The following is a 20,190-nucleotide window of genomic DNA, read 5'->3' as shown; positions in this document are numbered from 1 at the left end:
GGTGGAGATGCAAGAAGCTATGGAATCCATGAACCCTGAAGGGGCAACGCAACCCTGAAAACCCGAATCTGTCTGGTGAAACACGCGAGCGGACGAGTTAAAAGACAGAATGGAGAAACCCGAGCACACGGGCTGGAAATGATATCTCTGGGTTGCCGCGAGGGATTCTAGGGCATGGGAAAGCTGGGGCTTCCCCGTGCCATCCATGCAGTGAAATGGTATTGTCTATGCTATCATCTCTTTAGTCGTCCGATGTCTTGAGGTAGATATTTTCTGGTGCCAATTTGATACCCTTGATGTCGCAGGACTAAGCTCTTTAACATCGACTAAATTTCTACTTTCGGCAAGTTTCCCTCAACAGGGCACAAGAAGAGAGATATCCCGTTCAAAGATAGGGGAATTGAAGGCCGCCGAACATGAAGGCTCAACTCCTTTCATCTTTGGCATTTCAATTGCAGCGCAGCAGAGACGGGAGATAGACTTTGTAACTTTTTCTTTGTGGTTCTGAAACGCAACTTGCCCTTTTTCTTCTTTTCACTGCCTCTTCTCCGTTTCCGTCGTGTTGACTCGATAAGTACAGAGCACTAACGGAACACCGGGAATCATCCTGCGGAGCCACTTCCGAGCCTTCCATTGCCCCCTCCTTCCTTCTCATCTCTTCCCATTCCCGAGCGCGGACTTCGCTACACTTGTACTCCGTACGTAAGGTACGGTAACACTCAAATCCCGCGCCTACACCGTTGCAGTTCGTTGGAGGCGCCGCACGGCAGTAAGGAAGACAAGGAGGTTTATAAAGAACCTGGCAGCACGCCCGCCCGCCTTAACGTACATGGGCATTCGGTGCAACATGGGCTCCCAGGGTATGTGCGGGTTTTATTCTGTGGGGACAGGCAAGCCACTTTCGGAATTGACGATCTCAAGGAGCTATTTGTCAAGTGCGAGCGAACGAGCGTATTTGCTTATGGGAGGAGGAAGGTGAAGGGGGAGAGAACCAGGTGCGGTAGTACAGATTAGAGAGAAACCGGAACGGTGCTGATGGGCAGAGGTGCCATTGTACGTTTGATGACCGATCCGATTAGTAAATCGTGAATTTGCAGTCATGCCTGGAGGGCGTTTGTTGTTGACTGAGGCCCCGGACACCACGTTCTACAAGTTATTTATCGTAATGATGACATGAACAATTGGAGAAACGTGGGTGTGTGGTCCGCGCTTGCTGTCCGCGCCCTCCCGGGTTTCAATGACTTTAGTAATTGATACGCATCTCGCAACGCCGGGCTCTCTCTCGCACTTGGTCCTTTAGTCCAGATGATATCGGCAGAGTACCTGCTTTACACGATAACATACACCGTAAATGTACATTCGTATTCGGCATTGAGGCCCTTCTCCATACCTGGGTTCCTACCTAGATAGTTTATGATATCGGGTTTTCCTCCCTTCAAGAATGCGCATTTGGGGGCCTTTCGCCCCCATCTCCAACAAGCCGCCCCATCATCGCCCTCGCATTCGAATGCGCGGGAATTTGGCAGAGCTAGCGCGGAGGTGGATCAGGGAGGGGGGTGTGATTCTCTGGGTCCCCTCGTGTCCTGTGTTCTTTCCTTCTGTTGCTGCTTTGCCCCATCGAGGCGTCCATGTGTGTGACCCGAGGCTGGGCTCGGTTCCTTCCATTTGGTTGGAGGGGAACCCCGTCCCCTGCTGTATGTACTGTATGCACGTACTCGTACTTGGACAGCACTGTCTGTACCCGCAAGGCACCGCCCACGAGGGCCGCGCGTGGAGTGGTTTCTGTGCGCGGACGGCTGCTCGGTTGAAGGGCGCCGACGCCACAAAATGCAACGCCAGTGTTTTGGTCACTTTGTGTCGCTTTTTTGTTCCAGTCGAGCCGAACCGACTGTGGCACCAGAGACCGAGGAAGCAGGGAGGTGAGAATAATCTGCATAGCTTCCCTGGGAGGCGTTCCAGAATCTCACAGCTGCCCGGCTTGCTGTTGCCAGTCATCTACTTATTCTCCTCTCATCTCAGAACCGAAAAACGTGGCGGGGGGAAAGGGCTGACCCAAGACGGGTGGTCGCGCTGGCGGGCTTGACAGAAGGTGGTTTGTCAGATCTTTATTTTTGTCTTTGGAGGGGCAAGGGGGGAGGGGTTTCGTCAGCCGCTTGTCGTTGGGAAGACCGCGACGAAAGCCCAATGCGGATTAAATTTCCTAACCACCACGTCGACCTGCCGGCGGAGAATTGTACTGGCTTAATTTTTTTTTTTGGGGGGGGGGGAGAGGGGTCTGTTGGTGAAAGTCATTTGATTCATTCATTGCAAATAGGTATGGTATCTAAAGCTTCGAGAAAATCCCTCTCTCGCTCACTTGTTTTGGACGCAGCTTTGTGCTTGCGTGTGTGACTCTGGAATCAAGGCCCAGAGTCCAAACCACCCATTCTCTTCCTGCCACCACCCCTCCACTAAAAAGCTGTGCCAAAGGTAACCGAAGGTAGTTCCATAGAGGTCGAGCACTTCGTCCATGGGAACAATCAAAGTGAACTGCGCCATTCACGCCTTCCCTCCCACTAGTAAAAACTGGCCTCCGTAATATATATATAAATGCTCGATCCCGACCCAAAAAAAATGCCTGCATCCGTCTGAGATGCCCTTTCCCGAATAATAGAGTAGTGATGAATAGTGGTCATGAGAAGGTTTTGTTTTGGTGAATGAAGAATGGTGCTGGTTGGTGGTAGCAGTGGCGGGAATTGCTTGGCCCTTTTTTTTTTCTTCAAGGACGTGTTCTTTTTTCTCTTCGTTCTTCACATCTGCTGTTGGACCAAGCCGGGCGAACCCGGCATTGACAGCGGCGTTGTTGGGTACTCGTAGCTACCCGACTCCGAACAATTCGCCGAGTGGTCAAAAGAGTGTGACAGAGGGGGAGTCTATGTCATCCACCCATCAGCAAGGGGGTTCTCGATCTCGCGCGCGGCCTTGAGAAGGTAGAGAAGCTGAACTGCGTGAGGAACTCACATGAGGCATCTGGTCGTACGGCGATGGGGCCCCGGCACTCATGTCGACGCCTGGAAGGTAGCTGTTGTAGCTCCCCATGTACGGGAGGTTCTCGTCAGGGCCCGAGAAACCCGGATCCCGCTTGAGCGCGTCGTTAAAGTGTGTCATTGAGGGTAGTGTTACCGGGACGGGCGGAGGCGTCATGTATTCCGAGTATGCTTCTGTGGTGACGGGCCTGTATCCCTGCACGGCCCCGTACGGCGCCAAGAGCATGTCTTCTGGGGGAGGCGGGTATGTAGAGTATGCGTACATGGGCGGCGTGTGCGACCTTTCCCTCTCGTCGTAAGACGACGGGAAAAGATATTCGTCGTCGTGGTGCATGGGTGGAGAGAACTGTGTCTGAACGGTGGGCTTCGTGGGAGGGGCTGATGCTTGCTTCTGTGCCTTGTGGGATTGCTGCGACTTCTTGTTGCTCTTGCTCGGCGGGCTCGCCTTCTCACCGCCCGATGACGAAGCGCCGTCTGATGTCCCCGCGCGCCTCTCAAGCTCCTCTAGACGTCTCTTGAGCTTCTTGCCTGTAGAGAGAGAAAGACACTGTTTTAGCCAGAGCCCCCCATGACCAAGCATGAGGATTGGAATGGGAAGCTGCAAGTAGGCTGCTACGTACGGTAGTTGCGCTGGGCAATGCGGTTTTGTATCCTCCGGCGCTCGGCGAGGTCGGAGATCTTGGTCCAGTCCTCGTCCGGGTTGGCGGAGCTGCTGAAGGCACTGCTGGTGCCGTGGCCGGGAAACTGCCGTGGCGGCTGCGGAGCTTGAGCCGCGTAGGCGTATGTGTGTTGTGACATGGTGAACATGGTGAAGTGAGCTCGACGATGACGGCAGAGCTCGTCTTGTGGGAGTGAGATAAGATGGAACAAGAATATGAGATCAGATTCGGCAGTGTCAGGCTGATGTGTTGTTAATGGCCTCAGATGTTGTAATCATTAAGCGGCGTCGACAACTTATGGTAAGAGGTAGGGCAGGACGGTCTTGTGGGATGAGGGGAGCCTCGCGGGTTAAATATCCAAGAGGCATTCCTCGGGCCACGAGGAGGAGGCTTGCGGCACATCCACATGGCGGGAGTATGGTACTTTTTGCGGCCGGTCAACCCACACCCGAGGACGGCAGGGATCTGAGGAGCCTCGAGTCGCTCGAGGGGACAGTCCCTGGTATTTTTTGGATCCCTCGACGACCAGAAGTCGCCAAGTACCTAGCCACTTTCCTGCAGCCTGGCTTTGGTACCTGCTACGATGCATGGGCAGGGGTGCCGGTGTCCAGACTGGAGGATTTGGGAGGGAGGGAGGGGGGTGGGACTTCACAGGGGTGCCCTACGAGGCAGCACGGAAGTGCTGGATGGCAGCCAACAGAGGTACGTACCCAAGGTACTTAACCGTCGCCTGGGAGAGCTTTCCTGGGCGCACGGCGATCCATGGGTTCGTCTTGGTGGGCTCGGATACGCTGCACACCCCCGTGTGCAGAGAGAACAGAACAGGGCCAAGCTCCCCAAGGAGGGCAAGGACGGAGTAAAGTCCGGACGAACTCCTCGGATGCCGTTTTCGCTTCCTTTGCTTTTGTTTCTTATGATTTGAGTTCTCCAACAGACAGGTACCTCGAGCCCGGCCTTCACTCGGCAGCCGCGCGGATCATAATTAGCCATCGGCACCTTCACTAAAGGTAGGTAGGTTGAGATAAAATGCATCCATAGTAGTAGATTTGTTGGCAAGGCTGAGTAGCCCGGCTCGGTCTGCGGGTCCTTTCCCACCAAGACAGGCCCTGGAGCTTTGACCATAGTCTTGTAGCCAGAGCTTCGCCGGCCGCCAGACTGGCTGGCAGCTCGGGTCGTGTAAGGTAGGTATGGGATCGTGTGCAAACAACGAAGCAGTCTGCGTGCTGGATGTCCTGAGTAGAATACCTAGACACCTCAGTCGAGCCGAAAGTGGAAGATGCCCTTCGCCTTGGGGATGGTAGGGGCGTGCTGAAAGCGACGCGCAACTCATTGCGGGCGTGCTTTGCATGCACCTCAGGGCAGAGAGGGGCAAGCGAGCATCTGGTTCGCTGTGCTTTACGAATTCAGTGCCTGTCTCTGGAACAGACGCCTGCTGGGATGGATGGCGTGCAGAGCGGGGGGCAATGGGGAGCTTCAGCGAAAGGGAAGGGACGATGAGAGAGGAGGGGCGAAGCTATACGGGAGTGGATGGAAACATAACGGAGCGTTGAAACATTGGCTGTATTCCGTTTTTTTTTTTTTTTTTTTACCAACGATCCGTATTGTTACGAGCTAGGTTGCGTGCAGGTGCCGCCAGGCAGCCATGGCTCGGCTGCAAAGTGGGCAAATTTGGCTCTAGCCTGGAGAGCTATGTGGGCTAATTTTACCCACGGCGCTCAAGTGGTCACGCACCCGGCGACGACAGTCCGACAGACAGATCCGCAACAAATGGAATCTGCTGGGGCACAAGGTAATTCCGGCGCGATGGCGCCTGCGCGGGTACGGCCGGGCTTGCGTTCCACTGGCGGTGTGGACTTGCAATCGGGCAATGGACAATGCAACGAACAATGGACCCTGGCAAGCCGCCATCAGAGAAAGTGCAACGCCTTACCGTCGATGCCGAGTATGTACTATCCACCTCATGTAGTACTCGCAGTAAACGTTCGATTAGCCGAGCAGATGGCAGCGCATCAAGTGGCAGACATGCGGCCGACCGATCAGTCAAAACTCTCCCGCCCGTCGGTCGTACTTGCCACGGTCACACACTGCCTGCCCTGCCCTCCATGCCCTGTCCCGTCCTGCAGCACCAGCACCAGGGCACCAGGGCAAGCTGCGAATATTATTACCGGTTCAAGTCTGGCTTGGTCAAGGGAGGGCGATCCCCGAATTATAAAAAAAACATCGCCGAGACGGGACGGCTGGTCGCGAGCCAGTGCCAGCAAGTGCCCACTCCCATCTACCTTATCCCTGCACGATTGCTGGCTCCCGGATCACTCCTTGCCTGTAGGGCTGTGAGGAGGTTGCAGAAGGAACGAGCGAGCGAGCCCACTAACCTTAGCCTTAGCGGCCAGCCAGCCAGCCAGCAAGATCTTTGCCATTTCCATACAAGGCCCGCCGTTGAGTTGAACCTCCAGCCGGCCACATCTCAACGCTCGCCCGTCTGGCTAGTTCCCACTCTAACTCAAACCCAATTCAATCCAGTCAGGCCAGTCCATTCATTCGACTTGACTTGGGCAGTCCGTGCTGCCACCCTGTCTCGCCCAGCCCAGGGGTCTTTGTCCACTTTCTGGGGCCCGCTAGGCGTCATTCGGTAAAGACTGCCCAGCTGGGACCTTTGTGATAAACTGCCCAGGCGCAAAACCCGGCGGGCCACTCATCTCGTTCAAGACTCGTTAGTAACCGCAAAAGGGCCGAGCCAAGCTACACCCCCGGTGATGTCCTCCTCATCCATCCATCCCACACCACGAGCGGGCTGGTCTGCTCGCTAGGTGCTGGGCTAGGCGCCCTGTACACAGTAGCCTTACAGCTACGTAACTACCTTACCTACCCGTCCGTTCAGAGTTTATCGGGAGGATAATGAGGGGACTGGGGGTGGGGTTTGGATTTGATGCGCTGCACTCGTTGTCCCGTGCCCATCCCACCACTAAGGTACATCCACTGTTCCCCAACCGGTCAAGGCGAGAGCAGTCCTGTATATATGTATCTGATATTGCCTGAAACCAGCTATGGCAGTAATATACCGGCCGTGGGCGACGAAGAGCTAGGCCAAACCCCTCTATTTCTTTTCTGGGGAGCTCTGGGCCACCTTGTGTGTTTCTGGCCTCCGAGACGCCGGCCATAAACCGTCTCGGCGGTGGCTATTCGTAGACGTGACGTGGAAAGGGAGCTCTTTGTCGTCGAGTTGTCCATTTCGGGATGGATCCGGGGGGCAGTGGGAAGCCGGAAAGGTGAGCAGCCGGTGCTCGTGTCTGCCGATAATGCTCTCTCTCGGCTTGCGGTGCGGATTGCGCAAGCTCACTACATACGTAGCTTGCTTGAGGCGGGGTGCGGGCATGGCATGGGGTTTAGCTCTCCCGGCCTTCTGCCGCCGGCGGGAGTAGAGGCCCGTCGTCTTCTTGGAGGTTTATTACTATTCCTACACGAGATCTCGAGAAGATTCGTCATTGCTTCATGCCGAGTCCGCCCCGAATTGCGCCTCCCGTATAAAATGGCTACTACTACTGCCACCTCCCTAATATCCACATATCGGCATCATATCTCAGAAACGATCTACGTACATACAGGAAGTACTGCACGTACAGGGCTGTATGGATACCTCGCCAGAGGAGATTCCAAATCACATCACAACGCGTGTTGCCTGCTCCTGTCTCGCTACAGTGCAGCATCAAAGTCCCCGGATTGTGGAGAGTAGAGATGCCTCCTGACCTGGCTCTCCTCCTATGCGACAGGTCAAGCTCGTACGATATGTAACACGCCAAGTTTGCCCCGAGTTGAGCTGGGAGAAGGGGCCGAGCTGCTCACTGGACGACGAGGATCTTGATAGATTGTGAATACCTTACCTACGGCACCTGTGATTCTGAGTACATACCCAAGCACATCCCACTTAGAGCCTCTGAGGCCTCTTACCTTGAGTCGGTGTGGAGAGGTGGGGTGTTACTCTGTAACTCTATGGTGTGCTCGTGGACTGGACTGCGGACTGTCGACGTCGACTGAGAGGTGCGATGTGGATATGTGAGGCCCACTTACACAGGGACCACGGAGGGATTAGAGGCCCTGCCCAAAGTTCTTTGTGCCCTCGCTTGTGATGACCAAGTCGGGGTCTGGTTACAACACGATCAGGAGATATGTGCAGTACTGGATTTAGTACCTCACATCCGAGAGGTAGGGTGGCTACGTAGTAGGCAAGGCAAGCCCATCACCCCCAGGATAACCATTAGGGGCTGGCGTTAGGAGATAGCAAGCAGGCGCTTCAGGCGTTTTAGTACGGGGAGCGCTGGAAGCGGGCGCTGTGGCGAGTCGGCGACCATGAATGCAGCGGGGTTGCGGCCGGGACGTTTTGTGGTGTCTGTCTGTTGCAGCTTCCCGATGTACCTTAGCTTCAATTTAGACGTGGGAAAAATACGGAGGGTGGGCTGGCTGGCTGGCTCGTTGCTTCATTTGCGCCGCCGCAATTAAATTGGGGTAGGTAGTAGGCATCGTGGGTCGGCGATGTGCCGGCGACCTGCCAGGCATTCCGTTAGGCAGGACCGATCAGGATGTGTGGACTACAACAGGAACTTTTGAACTTTGATATCCGTAACCGGGCACCGTCGTCCACACGAAGGATTCCGGAGTTCGTTCCATTGGCGTCGAGGGACAGCCGAGGACAGCTGAAGCTGGCCAAAGCCAGTACGGTATACTACCTACCTTATTCAGCAGCACCTAGCTGCTAAGAGATGTGGACTTATACGTGCCGTGATGGGTACAGATACACCCTACCTACTTGGTGCCTGGAGGTTGTCAAGGGCCAGCCATAGCCAATCTGAGGCCCAGCCAAGGTACATGGCAATAGTGCAGTTGGACAGACCAGACGCTTCAACAAAGTCAAGGTTTCCCGGCGAGCGATGGCTCGCAGTCGGACGTCTGTCTGCGGCGCAAACCCTTGGCCCCGGCTTCGAGAAAGATTCTCCTGTTCAGCTCCCGGGCCTGGGGGCCGTCCGTGCCCCGACCCTACGGCACAGAGTTCAGGTTTGACAGCTGGGCGAGCTTTACCTCCCGATAAAGCTAACTTGGGTTTAGCGGGTGCATGTGCAGCAGCGAATGTGTGTTGCTGTTAGTAATGACACTTCTTGCAGCGGACTGGCATACTGTGGCGCACCCAAGATGCACACACCTCGAGCAAGCAGACAATGCTCTAGGTAGTTAGCATACGTAGCCGTACGCAGTAGTAGTATGGAAGATACAGTAAGAGGTAGAGGTAGATAAAGGTAAGGTAGTTATGGGTTATGGATACCAAGCTGGACTAGCTGTAGTGCGGTCAGTGTAGTAGTGAACCATAATAGGCTAACATTTTCCTATTCTGGCAACCTGGAAAGGGATCTGGAGTCGTTGAAAGAAGTCGATCAGATTTGACTTTAAAGAATCAGGCAGTCAGTCTTGGCGTACCTGGCCACTCTTTCCTTTGCCTGGGCCTGTGCCTGTCCGTGCCCTGGGCTCACTGAAGCCTCACGATGAAGGCTGGCTGCCTCAGGCGAATGCCACGTGCGGCTGCTTGCTAATGGGTGTTGCCCATAAATAGAAGATGACAAATAAGCGGGCCATGCGATCATTGGGCAGTCACGGCATCAAATAAGCTTTTTCATCTTGGGGGCCCCTCCGCATCAGGCCGACACGTTCGAGCAGACAACCGGGGCGGGGCCAGTCCCACCAGTCTATGAGGGGAAAATCCTGCTGCCTGGGAAGTAAGATCCACTCTACACAGTCCAGCACCAGCACCAACGCTAGCACCCGAGCGAGGCGCTTTCGTCTGGCGGACCTCAGGGCAGTTACTCTCAGCACCAGCACCAGCACCAGCAGCAATTCGAGCCTGATACCCTTTAGCTCGTTCTTCCGTCACCGACAGCAATTCGGGGAATAGTCAACTGCTCAGTGCAACACAGCCAACTCCATCCCTTGCCGAGTAGTGGATTTGGAACCGAGACCCGTGCATGCTGTGCATGCGACCTCCCGGCTGGGTGGTCCACGTCGGCCGAACCCTGCTTCCAGCTTCTTATTCACCTTGAGTGAGACTTACTGTTCGGTACAGACTACCTACAGAGAATTGAGCACGGAAACTTGCTGCTGGAAAGCATGGCGGTCTGCTCCTACTGAGTCCTGTGAGCCAACCACCTACCACTACCAGTCACCACACTGCTCTCCCTCGCTAGAGGTATCTGGTATCTGGTATCTGGCATCTGGTATGGTACTCAGAGGCCCCGGCCGCGCTGTCGACCCGCCTTTCACGCACCACATCCTTCCCCATTTCTCTCCGTTCGTCTCGTATCAGACGGTTTAGCTGCCCCGCCCCGTCCGTCCCTAACGAGACATCGCCGTAGACCCGGTTCCAAGTCCCCCTTCCCAAGGCCTCCAAGCAATGCACTGCACGGCGCGAGCCAACTGCCTACCTTAAGCATCCGTGCTCGCCTGCGGCAACGCGACCTAGGCTGTCACCCGCGCGCGGGAGGAGTAATAACTCTTGTGATCCTTCGGGCCCTATGAGACGGCCAGCGAACGGTTGTTTACGACGCTCTCATATTTTGTCTCGTCTCGCTGGCCACCACTAGTTCGCTCTGTCCGCTCGCCCGACACACCGCTGCTTGGTTTTTGTACCCCGAGCCATGCCGCTGCTATCTGCAGATCCGCAAACGGGCAATGATAAGTGTGGACTCTCGAGTAAAAGTCGGACGGTTGTGCAATGTGGATCGCTGTGTGGTTCCGACGTTCGTCCAGTCCTCGAGCCCGTCTCCACTCCATCCCAAAATCCCCAGAGCTTGATCGGCCAATCAGCTGCGACTGCTCGTAACCTCGGACAGACCTCCAAGCGGCGCAATCTCGCCTCCTCTCCTGGAGGGCCTTGGGCCGACAGCACTTCGACTGGGATTAATCATCCCCAACGCTGCAGAGGCCAGCAGTGGGTGGGCACGCCCATACCTGAGCCTCAGCCTTACCGCCCCGTACCCCTGACGCGAACCCTATTTCGGCCTCGGGACCAGCACAAACACTCCTCTGAACGGTGCTCGCCGTCGCCTGACGCACGCACGCCATGCAGTAGCCTTGGGCACCCCGTAGGCTCTGAAAATGCCCCAGGACACTCCCCCGTTACGTTATTTTCCACCGGGGATTAGCCCCTAGGCACCAGGTTTTCTCCAACAAACAGCACCTTGGACTCCCAATATAGCATCATAGTATGGGCAAGTTGGCGACCTCTGCAACCCATTCTCTGCCCCTTTCGGGGATCGCACCGTCACCCCAGGAACCCCCAACCGCCCAGGGGTTCTTGGGCATGGCTGACTGCCAACCCATTGCTATCCTGCCGAGAGGCAGTTCGCTGGCACCTCTGAAACAATTTGAGGGGCCCAGACTCGTTCAGACAGTCCTGCCTGCCCAGATCTGGTCCGCCCTCGCCCTGCGGGATTTGACCTTGAAAGTCGGTTTCTCGATGTCCAACGAAGGCGGGAACCACTGTCTGTATTCCTTCCAGGCTCCCGGTCAGAACTTGAAGCATCAAGCAACAGCATGCCGCACGTGCTTCGTGGTTGCCTCTGGTTGCCGTTGGCTTTCTCGTCTCATTGATGCCGCGGGCATGTTGCTCGGACGATCCTGGCGAGGATCGTGGCATCATGCAACTGGTAATCCAAAACGAAAACATCCTCTCCAGGTCGCCGACGCGGGTGCAGATGAAATAAGGGCTGCATGCTTTACCAAACACCTTCATTTCCCCGACGTGGGCAGCTCTCGTCGCAGGGGAAATTTCCCGATCGAGAAAGGAAACTCTTCCCTCTTCTGTCAAGTCCATTTCCGTCCGTTGCTGTCTCCTGCTATTAGGGGCCGCCGACCAATGGTCAGGGGGCACCGCCTCTCCAAGCCTTCCGGAGAAGGCCTCTTCCTTTCATCTGTGCTTCGGCAGACGCCTCCCGAGCACCCAGGTCGTAAGACCGGAAACACGTGGCTGACCTGCTACACCGACGGTGAACAAGCAGGCCGTTTTCTAGAGCTCACCCGAGGTTCCCCTCTCCTCTCCCCCCATCTCCCGCGTCCTACATCAAACGGGTGTTGATATCAGCAGCTGTGCACCCCGGCGTGTGCTTAGTAGCGGACCTATCACTGCCCAGGCTTCAAGGGAGAACCCGCTAGCTTGGAACGGAAGTTCGTAGGGCTACATGCCAGCACGATCATGTACCTCCTGTAAGGTCGCGGCGTTGTCGATGGGCCTCTGCGCTGTATGTACTTTGTACCTCAGGCATGTCCACCATTCCCCAGCCAAGTGCTTAAGGTGCTTACACAACACGCCGCCCCGCTTCTCAAGCCACCAAAGAGAAGGAGATTTGTGTTACAAACGACCTCCCTTTCTGGGTTGATGAGATTAACCAATCAGGAGCTGAGGCAAGGGTATGAAGTCGTGAAGAGGAGCTGTGCGTGCCACCTCTATCCCATATGCTTTGTTTCATTATCGTACCATTCCTCGCCCACGGCGGACAATTTTGGCGAGAACGAGAACGAAGACGGGATCTTTGTAAGCCATCCGATGTCGTCGTCGTCTTTTTCTGTCAAGGGGCTGCCGCGCCGACTGTCGACATGCATAGTGTTTTTGCAGATTCCCCAGATAAAGGGGAGTGACAGCTGGATCAAAGAATGCACGAAAACGGCGCTGCACGGAAATGACCCTGCATGAGCAACAAGTTCATGCAAAGGGGATGCCCTCAAACAAGAAGCAGTCTCAAGAAGCTGCAAAGGGGGGAACAAAACAGAATCGACTGCTGTAACATGACAAGTATAAACAACTCTGTCGGCTGGCGCTGTGCGAAACAGACTGGCGTCAAAAAGAGTCTTGTTTGCCATGCACTTGGCAAAAAGGGGCATGCATGCATGGGCGTGTTTAGTTTGTTCTAGCTTGTTAGACTTTCGTTGAGCTGAGGCTCCTGTGCATGCTTGGCTTTTTTACCAACCACAGTTCTATTTCTGGGAAAGGGTACAGTAGCAGCAATTCGTAGGCAGGTAGCTGTGGCAGCCATCGGCGGGTTTATTTTGTTTTCCATTTTATTTCCCCTTTCATCATTTCCAGTCCCGCAGCTCCCTCCCTCCGAGAGACAACTCACACTCATAACCCTAACCTTGGACGGGACCCGAATTTAACCAAAAGTGGATTTTAGCTCAGAAAGCACGCTGCACCGATGCCCGAGATTACTGTGTAGTCACTAGCATTGTCTCGATTCGCAATAGTTTTCCCGTTGCCGCCCCTGAGTCTTCTAACCTTGCCCATCCCCTGTTTGGCACGCGCTAAACTTTTCCACGCCGGTCCTTTCGGATACCGTAGCCCGGGTTCTGTCCGCCGCTTGGGGGGGTTTTTTTTTTGGCTTGGTAGTGGACGGCGAGTCGGCGACGGACGAAGAGCCCCCCAACGCGTAGCTACCTAACTAATCCAGATCCAGATCAGTAATCACGCCGCGCCCGCCGCCCCCATCTCAATCTCCTCAACGACGTTTTTGTTCCCCACACGGATCTCGGGGGTTTTGCATCCCTCAGGAGTGAGTTTATTTACAAAAAAGGTGGCCCGAACGGACGGGCCGGTTGCTTTTCTCTCCTTCCGAAGTGTATTAATCATGCATGCACGGGGAGTACGTAGCTGCGAAGGATCGCGGCCCGTTTTTTTCTTCTTCTCTCCGGTTTCTTCGGCCGAAAACCCCTTGTTATCGAAATGCATCATGCATGCTCCGTACAATTGGCTGGGGCAACGTGATTCTGTGTTGAAATAAAAATAGCGAACCGAAAAATGGAAACAGGCGAACGCACCGGAGCGATTTGTCTCCCCCCCGCGCGCCATATCAGCCCATTCCATCGAGGCTTGACGGGAACCTTGAAGTGGAAGAAATGAACAAGGGCCCCGCACCGAGAGACCTCATCCCCGTTCCACGTTGACGGTCCCTGTCCTTGTCCATCTCTCTTCCATGTTTCTTCGCGATATGACGAATGATAGACCGGTATAACCGGCGATGCCATGTTTCTTTCTTCAAGATACGGCTAGTACCCTCTGTCGAGAGTCAAAGCCACCCGAGCTATTCCGTATGTATGTATGTACGGCACCCAGCAGCCAAGCCACGCACCTACCAGCTAGGTAAGTAACGTAGCCACGCTCGCTCGCTCGCAGGCTTGATGAGTGGAGAATGAAATATAATGTAGAGATAGATTGTATGAGCTAAGGGAAGAAATAAAAAAAGGACACTGCATATTCTCCCGTCCGTCTTTCCGTCTTCCGTCCTCACGAATCCCCACCAGTCAATGGAGCCTTCCTTAGGTAGGTGGAAGCTCCAATCCTCCCCGGAACCCGCCTACCTAGGGTATGTACTATCCTAACCGCCTAAGGGCTGGCTGGCTGGCTGGCTCTAAGCCCTGTGTAAATGAAGGCGCTGCTGTTGTTGAACCGAGCTTGCAGTAGAACGGGGGGACAGACAGACAAGCACGCGGCGGCGATTGGTTTCTTCACGAGAGACACAGACCATGCCGGCTCCCGCCCGCTGCCGCTGTAGGGGAGCCAGTCGTGCACGCAACCCGAGGTAAGTAGGAATGATCATGCAGCCCTAAGAGCATCCCGGCAATTTGGTTTGGCCCCATTCCCGGCTCCGTTTTTATTTTACTGCGCGGCAATCTTTTTTCACTCTTTTTGCTTGTGATACTCTTAATTATTAGTGATTACATTATTATTTCATATTGTGATACCGAACAACTCAGTCATCTTTTAATTCATCCATCCACTCTGGGTGTGTCGGCGTGTGTCGGCGTGTGCCGGTGTCGGTGCGTGTGTATGTGTGTGTGTGTGGTTCTTTTTTGGGTGAGATTTGTTATGTTCGTAAAACTTTTTAGTGAGAAATGTTTCGAGCGGCAGCCCGAGAGAACAGGCCGCCGCCCGCCTAAAAATGCCAAGAATGGTAAAAGTGGTTTCCCGCCGCTCAACGCCGCCGCACATACCACACACACCCCCAAATCACACAACCCCAACGATCCGAGCCTGCGCGTCCGTCATGCACAGAAGCAAAAGAACGCCCCCTTCAGACCTTTTGTAAACGGAACCAAGACCACACATGGCCTCCTTACCAGACCTGGAAAGTGGCTGCCTCACCTTGTTACCTTTTAACGTAACATATTTGTAAGGGCGGCCTGGGCGGCGGATGGGCCATCTAGCACTGGCGTTGTGGTGTCTGTTTGTTTCAAGACCATGACAGCAAGCCGCCTTGTCTCGAATCCCCTGTGGCCGACCCCCCTCGTCTTTCACCTTGGAGACAGGACCGCTTCTCTCAACCTCGAGATATGGACAGACAGGGAGGGCAGGCGCGGGCGGCACGCGGGCGGGCAATGAGAGGGACATGTCATGCTCTAGACCGCCCCGGAGGAAACAAGAGAACCACAAGGTTGTTTCCGACCTGCTGGTTTGGGAGAGGGCTAGGCCGCCAGCCAGCCATTCTGGTCCAGCTAGATTCCCCATCTTGCTAAGCTCGATGTCGGGTATTTCCCGGCATCTGGGACTGCCAGCCCTGAAGAGGAAAAGATCTTTACCGCCGCCGTGATGTTGTCTGTCTTCAAGGGGGTGAAGGGGGTAGGGGTTGATTTGGGTGTGGTTGGACAGACGCCCGCGAAGCAGTATGGGCTTGTACTCCGTACCAATCTGTAATCTCTCGAACGATATACGACCCACATTATAGCCTGCGCTTGCTTTGCTTGGTAACGGTCTCTGTCAGCCCAGACAAGGAAGAATGTGGTGCGCCAGATTATCCTGCCAAGCCCATTGTTATGCAGGGCTGGCCAGCAAACTAAAAACCTAATGATGACCTGGCCGAGAAGCACCTTGCAGCAGGCCAAGGTGCGAAGATGGGACACGGCCATGAAGCTGTCTCGGCAGCGAACGTCTATTGCTCACCAAGGGGGGCCGCCGAGATATCGCTTGGCATATGGCTCTGGGCGCGCGTGGCTCTCTGTGGCTGGGATCGCACAGCCCACGATGCCGGGGGAAGGTTGAAACCTGGGGTTTGATGAGACACCAACGCTAAAAGGTCGAGACCAGACCTGATTCTGATTCGTATGCCGGCAGCTTGGGGGGCCGTCATGGTGCGTGAGAGCTACCGTTCCAGAGCCTTAGCCCTGGGTCCGGAGGCCACAAGAATCTCCCGCAAGTGAGTTCTGACAGGGACTCCCCCATGGAGGGGGTCGCGGCTTGTGTCGGCCGCGGTGAGATGCGTGTGAGATTGGAACTCGAGTGGAGACTGGAGGCTGATGAGCGTGGTGAACGTTGAGCGATGAGCATTGTTGATGCCACCTTCCATGTTCTGTTATCTTGGCGCTCATGTCCTGCGCATTGTGCGAGGCAGTAATTCTCGGGCGACACGAGATATTAGACACAGACACGATGACACACTGCGGTGCTGTCTTCTCTCTGTCTCTCGAGGACGCCCCCGACTCCCAAAGGCCTGACTTCTTGGCCACCATAGGCAAAGAAACTCGTTCTCTAGGCATCGATATTCGTCAGTCCAAATGCGGCGATAGCGGATCGGGAAAGGGGGGAGATGAGGAGAAGGGGGGGCAAACGCCTCTAAGCCGCGGCCGCAAACGCCCTCGACGGCGGCGGGCCTCCTGAGATAATTCGGGACAGTTGACAGACGACAGTCGCAGGAAAGTGCCACTGGCCGCGGCTAATCATGCCTAACCTGGCGCCGTAAGCGAGCCACGCTGCCACGCAACGCCCGATCCGGGGCGCGTCAATATCTGTCATAGTCATGGAGGGGGGGGAAAGTGGTGAAAGTTCCAGGCCCGGAGCCGGGACGTCGTCGGAGACATTGCGCCCCCCCGGCCATGATTGCGCCCAATCAGCGCTTGGCCGTCATCCAAACGGGGCATGCTTTTTGCAAAAGAGGGCAAATTGACCTGTTTGGGACAAGCCGCTCGTGTTTGCTCCACGCCGCACCAAACCAAACATTCAAAGCGGCCCACCCACCCTCAGGCTGCTGCTTCCCCCAGTTCCGTTTTGACAGCTCATACAGAATACGGAGGACTCGATACAGAAATGCATTACATTCAATTTAGTTTTACAACGAGCTGCGTTTGCGTAAATATGCACCGACCGGCCTGCCGGCGAGAAATGACAAAGGGGTGTTTTGTGAGGACGCCTTCCGACCGATGGGACTGCACTACCTAGTTTGGCTGTCTGCCCCTGAAAATGTGTTCATACCCCCCGAGGAGGCATTTTGATCAACTTCGTGATATCTTTTTTGTCTTAAAAACCAGAAGGTTTGGTCTTGGTCTTGTTTTGCACAATCTCGTCTGTCTGTCTACCTCGTCTACGATACGAGACGAGACGGAAGAGGGATTCGCACTACAGTTTGGGGTCGGCGAAGGGCTGTAAAAACCGCAACGGGAGAAGACGGCGAGAAAGGAGCGGTAACTCAAACTAGACCCGATTAGGATGCCAAGCAAAAGCCACCACTCCCCTCTTCACTCACGGCATTCTGTAGACCCTGGGGCGTGGACACATCAGCCAAGTACATGTACCTCTCTAACCTTGAATCTGCGCACCCATCCACCCTTGTCCCCGTGCTCTGTAATATCTCTATTTTCTCCCAGCGCATTTCCCGTAGGGCTGGTGGCTTTTTTGTACCTTCTCCACAGCTTGGGGGAGCTAGCTTGGTGCTTGACCTGGTGCAACGTCTTCGCAGCAGCAGCAGCAGCAGAGCAAGGAAAAAAAGAGGAGCTCTCTCTGGGCTCTTGCTTCTTTCCCCACGAACATGACCTCGCGGGTGCGCGCATTTGGAATCCGTCCGCAGCACTGCACCAACCCAACCTAGCAACAACAACAGCGCCATTCCATTTCCCCATAGCTGGACCGAACCGCGAGCTGTGCTTACACGTGCGGTGATTGCACGGGCAATTGGAGATTGGGACTTTTGGGTTTCTTTTCTTTTTGTTTCGGACGGCGAAACTCTAGTTCTATCTTTGGGACGATAGAATTACCGTCCGTCCTATTCCCTGAATCCAAGTTGGGTGAAGACCGCGATTTCGAATTGGTGGAGACTGGAGAGATGTGAGCGGGTGCTACTGCCCGCCCCGTCTCTCTCCAATGACTGAATGTCGGGATACAGATCTTGTTTGGGCTACGATGGGTCGCCTACCCGCATGCTGAGAGGGCTGAGGGATGGATGCCGGCTTTTGCTTTGGCGGTGTGGCATAGTGTACTGTGATGTGATGTGCACTCGTGGTGGTGGTGGTGGTGGTGGCCTCTTCCTCCTCCTTGGACCATCTTGGCTGTCTCTTGGACTTGCCAATCGATGGTGATGGGTTCCAAGGTCACACTTTCTCGTAGTCCAAGTCCAGTCTCGCACTCGCATGTACAGGTCTTGCAGAAAAGCAACAAGGTCAAGTATCCAATACGGCTCGGAAGGGAGCTAGTTTGGCTTTGTTGAGTTAACATGGGACGACACGCGACGTGAGACAGGTGTATGTACATACCCTTCCTGGTACGGAGTAGTGTAGGTCTTGAATGCATGCCAAGAAACCTCTCCCGTCGGCCTGCTGTTTTGCGTCGCTCGGTGCTGCCGCCGAAAGTTGTCCTTGGGCCTCCCCCATAGGGCTGAGGGGAAAATGCCCCTCACCAGATGGAGCTACAACAAACAAGAGGATTCGCAAACCGAGCCAGCTCCTCTCGGCCGGTATAGATGCCGTATGGCAAAACATTCCAAGCCTCTCTGCCCCTGGACATTAGGCAATGCACTAGTCCGACCGCCAATATGCCATCATCGCTAGGTATGTATTGCACTGTACGATACAACACCTACTACATCAAGGTAGTTCCGATGCAGTGAACCATCACCTAGCGTTGCGGCCATGGCCATGCAGCCCGATGTCAGTCAGTTTACGATGCCACTGTTTAGTGGCGGCTTCCGTGCAGCCACCCTACCAGCTTTGTAAACGGGTGCCTGCGATGTACGGATACTCGGTAGGTGTTTGGGGTTGTGAGGTTGATGCCGGTTGCTCGAGAGTACGGATGCCATTATTACTTGCCATCCGCTCCTCAAAGGCGGTCAAGACGAACAACGGCACCGTACCGTCGTCATCTGATTGCGGATGGTGCGGATGGTGCGGATGGCGTCGGCCGAATATACGTGGGCGGCAGATATTGTATGCGAGAGAGCCAAGATACCGATCGGCGATAACTAGCCCGCCCAACCAGCCAGCCAATCAAGACTAGCACAGAGGTTGCCCAAACATTTGGCCGACGGATGGGTCGGCGACACAAGGTCACGACCAGTGCCCGCTGTCCACAACACCAGAGCCCCTCGCTCGCGACTGGCGGCGGTGCCAGCGACTAATCAGGCGCTGAGTGTCGAAAGGCTAGGTAGTTTCATGTTTGTAATACAAATCAGACATTGCTGGAATAGTTTTTACCCGTCCGTGAGGCCCTCGAGGGCCATCATGGGCCCATGGCGGGTGTCCGTGTCGGATGGGGATTTTTTGTGTTACAACGTGACCGTCTGTGACTAAGGCGAGGTAGGAACCAAAGGCATGTAAAGAAGTTACGAACACAGAAGAATATTGGTTTCCAAGACTCAAACCACACATATTCATGAAGCCCAGAGGCTGCCGCACAGCTCGTGGCCCTGTCACAAACACTCACACGCGGGACACGGCTGCAAGCCACCTGTACAACGTGAGACGAGGGCTGCTTTGGGTTTATCGGCAGTTCTGAGCTTCTGTTCAAGTTGTGCTTGATTCGCTCGGTTGGTTAGGTTGTAATGTATTGAACTTGTTGCTTGCCATTACTGCTCTCAAAACTTGCGACATTAAGCTGCCCGGGGCTCGCCCATGAATCGTCAGTAGCACCTTACTTTGGGCGGATTGGAAAGGGCGACGGGGAAGTCACGAGCATGTTGGCTCGTGTTACCACATCCAGCAACACCAACCGCCTATTTGGTCCCACAATCTTTGAGCACAAGCGCGGGCCCCGCGGAGAGACTCAATACAGAAGGCGGGACGCAATATGGTAAACGCCTTGTGATACCAAGAAGGTATACCCCGTCCATACCACAGGTTGGAGCATGTACCATGTACAGTCTACCTTACACATCTGCACATGCACTCTCATCTCATTCGCGTATTCTAACGAGTTGCGAGTTGCGAGCCGTGGGCCTCCAGGCGAGAGATAGTACATTTGGCGTCCCGCTCCCATCCAATTAACGGCGATACTGGCTTGTATTGCTTGTGCCTCTTGGTTGTGTAAGTAACCTAAAGACCTCGGTAGGTTTATTTAGTACGTTGTGAGGCGGTAGATCGCAGTGCTCCCGTCGACCCATTTCGAGTAGAGGTTCGAGGAAGCTACGCGTGAGAATCGGGCATAGTGTGGAGTGGGATGGAAGCCGCCAAGCTTTCCCAAGCAAGCCTCATGGGGCTGGGGCTGCGCACAACAGAGGTGC

The 20,190-nt window shown here is 54.9% G+C and overlaps 5 protein-coding genes across 5 annotated transcripts; 2 read left to right on the top strand and 3 right to left on the bottom strand.

The window, feature by feature from the left end:
- The first annotated feature begins 1,270 nt into the window (after positions 1 to 1,270).
- B0T26DRAFT_722270 (uncharacterized protein) lies at positions 1,271 to 2,302 on the top strand. The gene has a single exon (XM_060442579.1). It carries the CDS (start codon positions 1,442 to 1,444, stop codon positions 2,081 to 2,083), a length of 642 nt encoding a protein of 213 aa, XP_060292924.1. The 5' UTR covers positions 1,271 to 1,441; the 3' UTR covers positions 2,084 to 2,302.
- A 487-nt stretch (positions 2,303 to 2,789) lies between these two features.
- B0T26DRAFT_653114 (uncharacterized protein) lies at positions 2,790 to 3,833 on the bottom strand (the record flags this gene model as incomplete). The annotated part of the gene is made up of 3 exons (XM_060438425.1): positions 2,790 to 2,912; positions 3,001 to 3,554; positions 3,647 to 3,833. The coding sequence occupies 3 exons, from the start codon at positions 3,831 to 3,833 to the stop codon at positions 2,790 to 2,792; spliced, it is 864 nt and encodes a 287-aa protein (XP_060292923.1).
- A 6,878-nt stretch (positions 3,834 to 10,711) lies between these two features.
- Positions 10,712 to 11,880, top strand: B0T26DRAFT_414207 (uncharacterized protein). Its single transcript, XM_060434882.1, has one exon. The coding sequence runs from the start codon at positions 10,929 to 10,931 to the stop codon at positions 11,796 to 11,798; it is 870 nt and encodes a 289-aa protein (XP_060292922.1). The 5' UTR covers positions 10,712 to 10,928; the 3' UTR covers positions 11,799 to 11,880.
- A 2,489-nt stretch (positions 11,881 to 14,369) lies between these two features.
- B0T26DRAFT_414240 (uncharacterized protein) lies at positions 14,370 to 16,064 on the bottom strand. The gene is made up of 3 exons (XM_060434883.1): positions 16,047 to 16,064; positions 15,651 to 15,993; positions 14,370 to 15,445 (listed from the first exon to the last, which is right to left on the bottom strand). Exons 2-3 carry the CDS (start codon positions 15,835 to 15,837, stop codon positions 14,721 to 14,723), a joined length of 912 nt encoding a protein of 303 aa, XP_060292921.1. The 5' UTR covers positions 15,838 to 15,993; positions 16,047 to 16,064; the 3' UTR covers positions 14,370 to 14,720.
- Positions 16,065 to 17,756: 1,692 nt separating this feature from the next.
- On the bottom strand, positions 17,757 to 18,597 carry B0T26DRAFT_414196 (uncharacterized protein). The gene is made up of 2 exons (XM_060434881.1): positions 18,230 to 18,597; positions 17,757 to 18,165 (listed from the first exon to the last, which is right to left on the bottom strand). Exons 1-2 carry the CDS (start codon positions 18,452 to 18,454, stop codon positions 17,875 to 17,877), a joined length of 516 nt encoding a protein of 171 aa, XP_060292920.1. The 5' UTR covers positions 18,455 to 18,597; the 3' UTR covers positions 17,757 to 17,874.
- Positions 18,598 to 20,190: the final 1,593 nt, after the last annotated feature.

This window comes from Lasiosphaeria miniovina (assembly GCF_030549165.1).
Source record: "Lasiosphaeria miniovina strain SMH2392-1A chromosome Unknown B0T26scaffold_6, whole genome shotgun sequence".
In the NCBI taxonomy this organism is placed as follows: Eukaryota; Fungi; Ascomycota; class Sordariomycetes; order Sordariales; family Lasiosphaeriaceae; genus Lasiosphaeria; species Lasiosphaeria miniovina.
The sequence above is the reverse complement of the archived record's forward strand: the minus strand, read 5'-3'. Positions and strand labels throughout refer to the sequence as shown.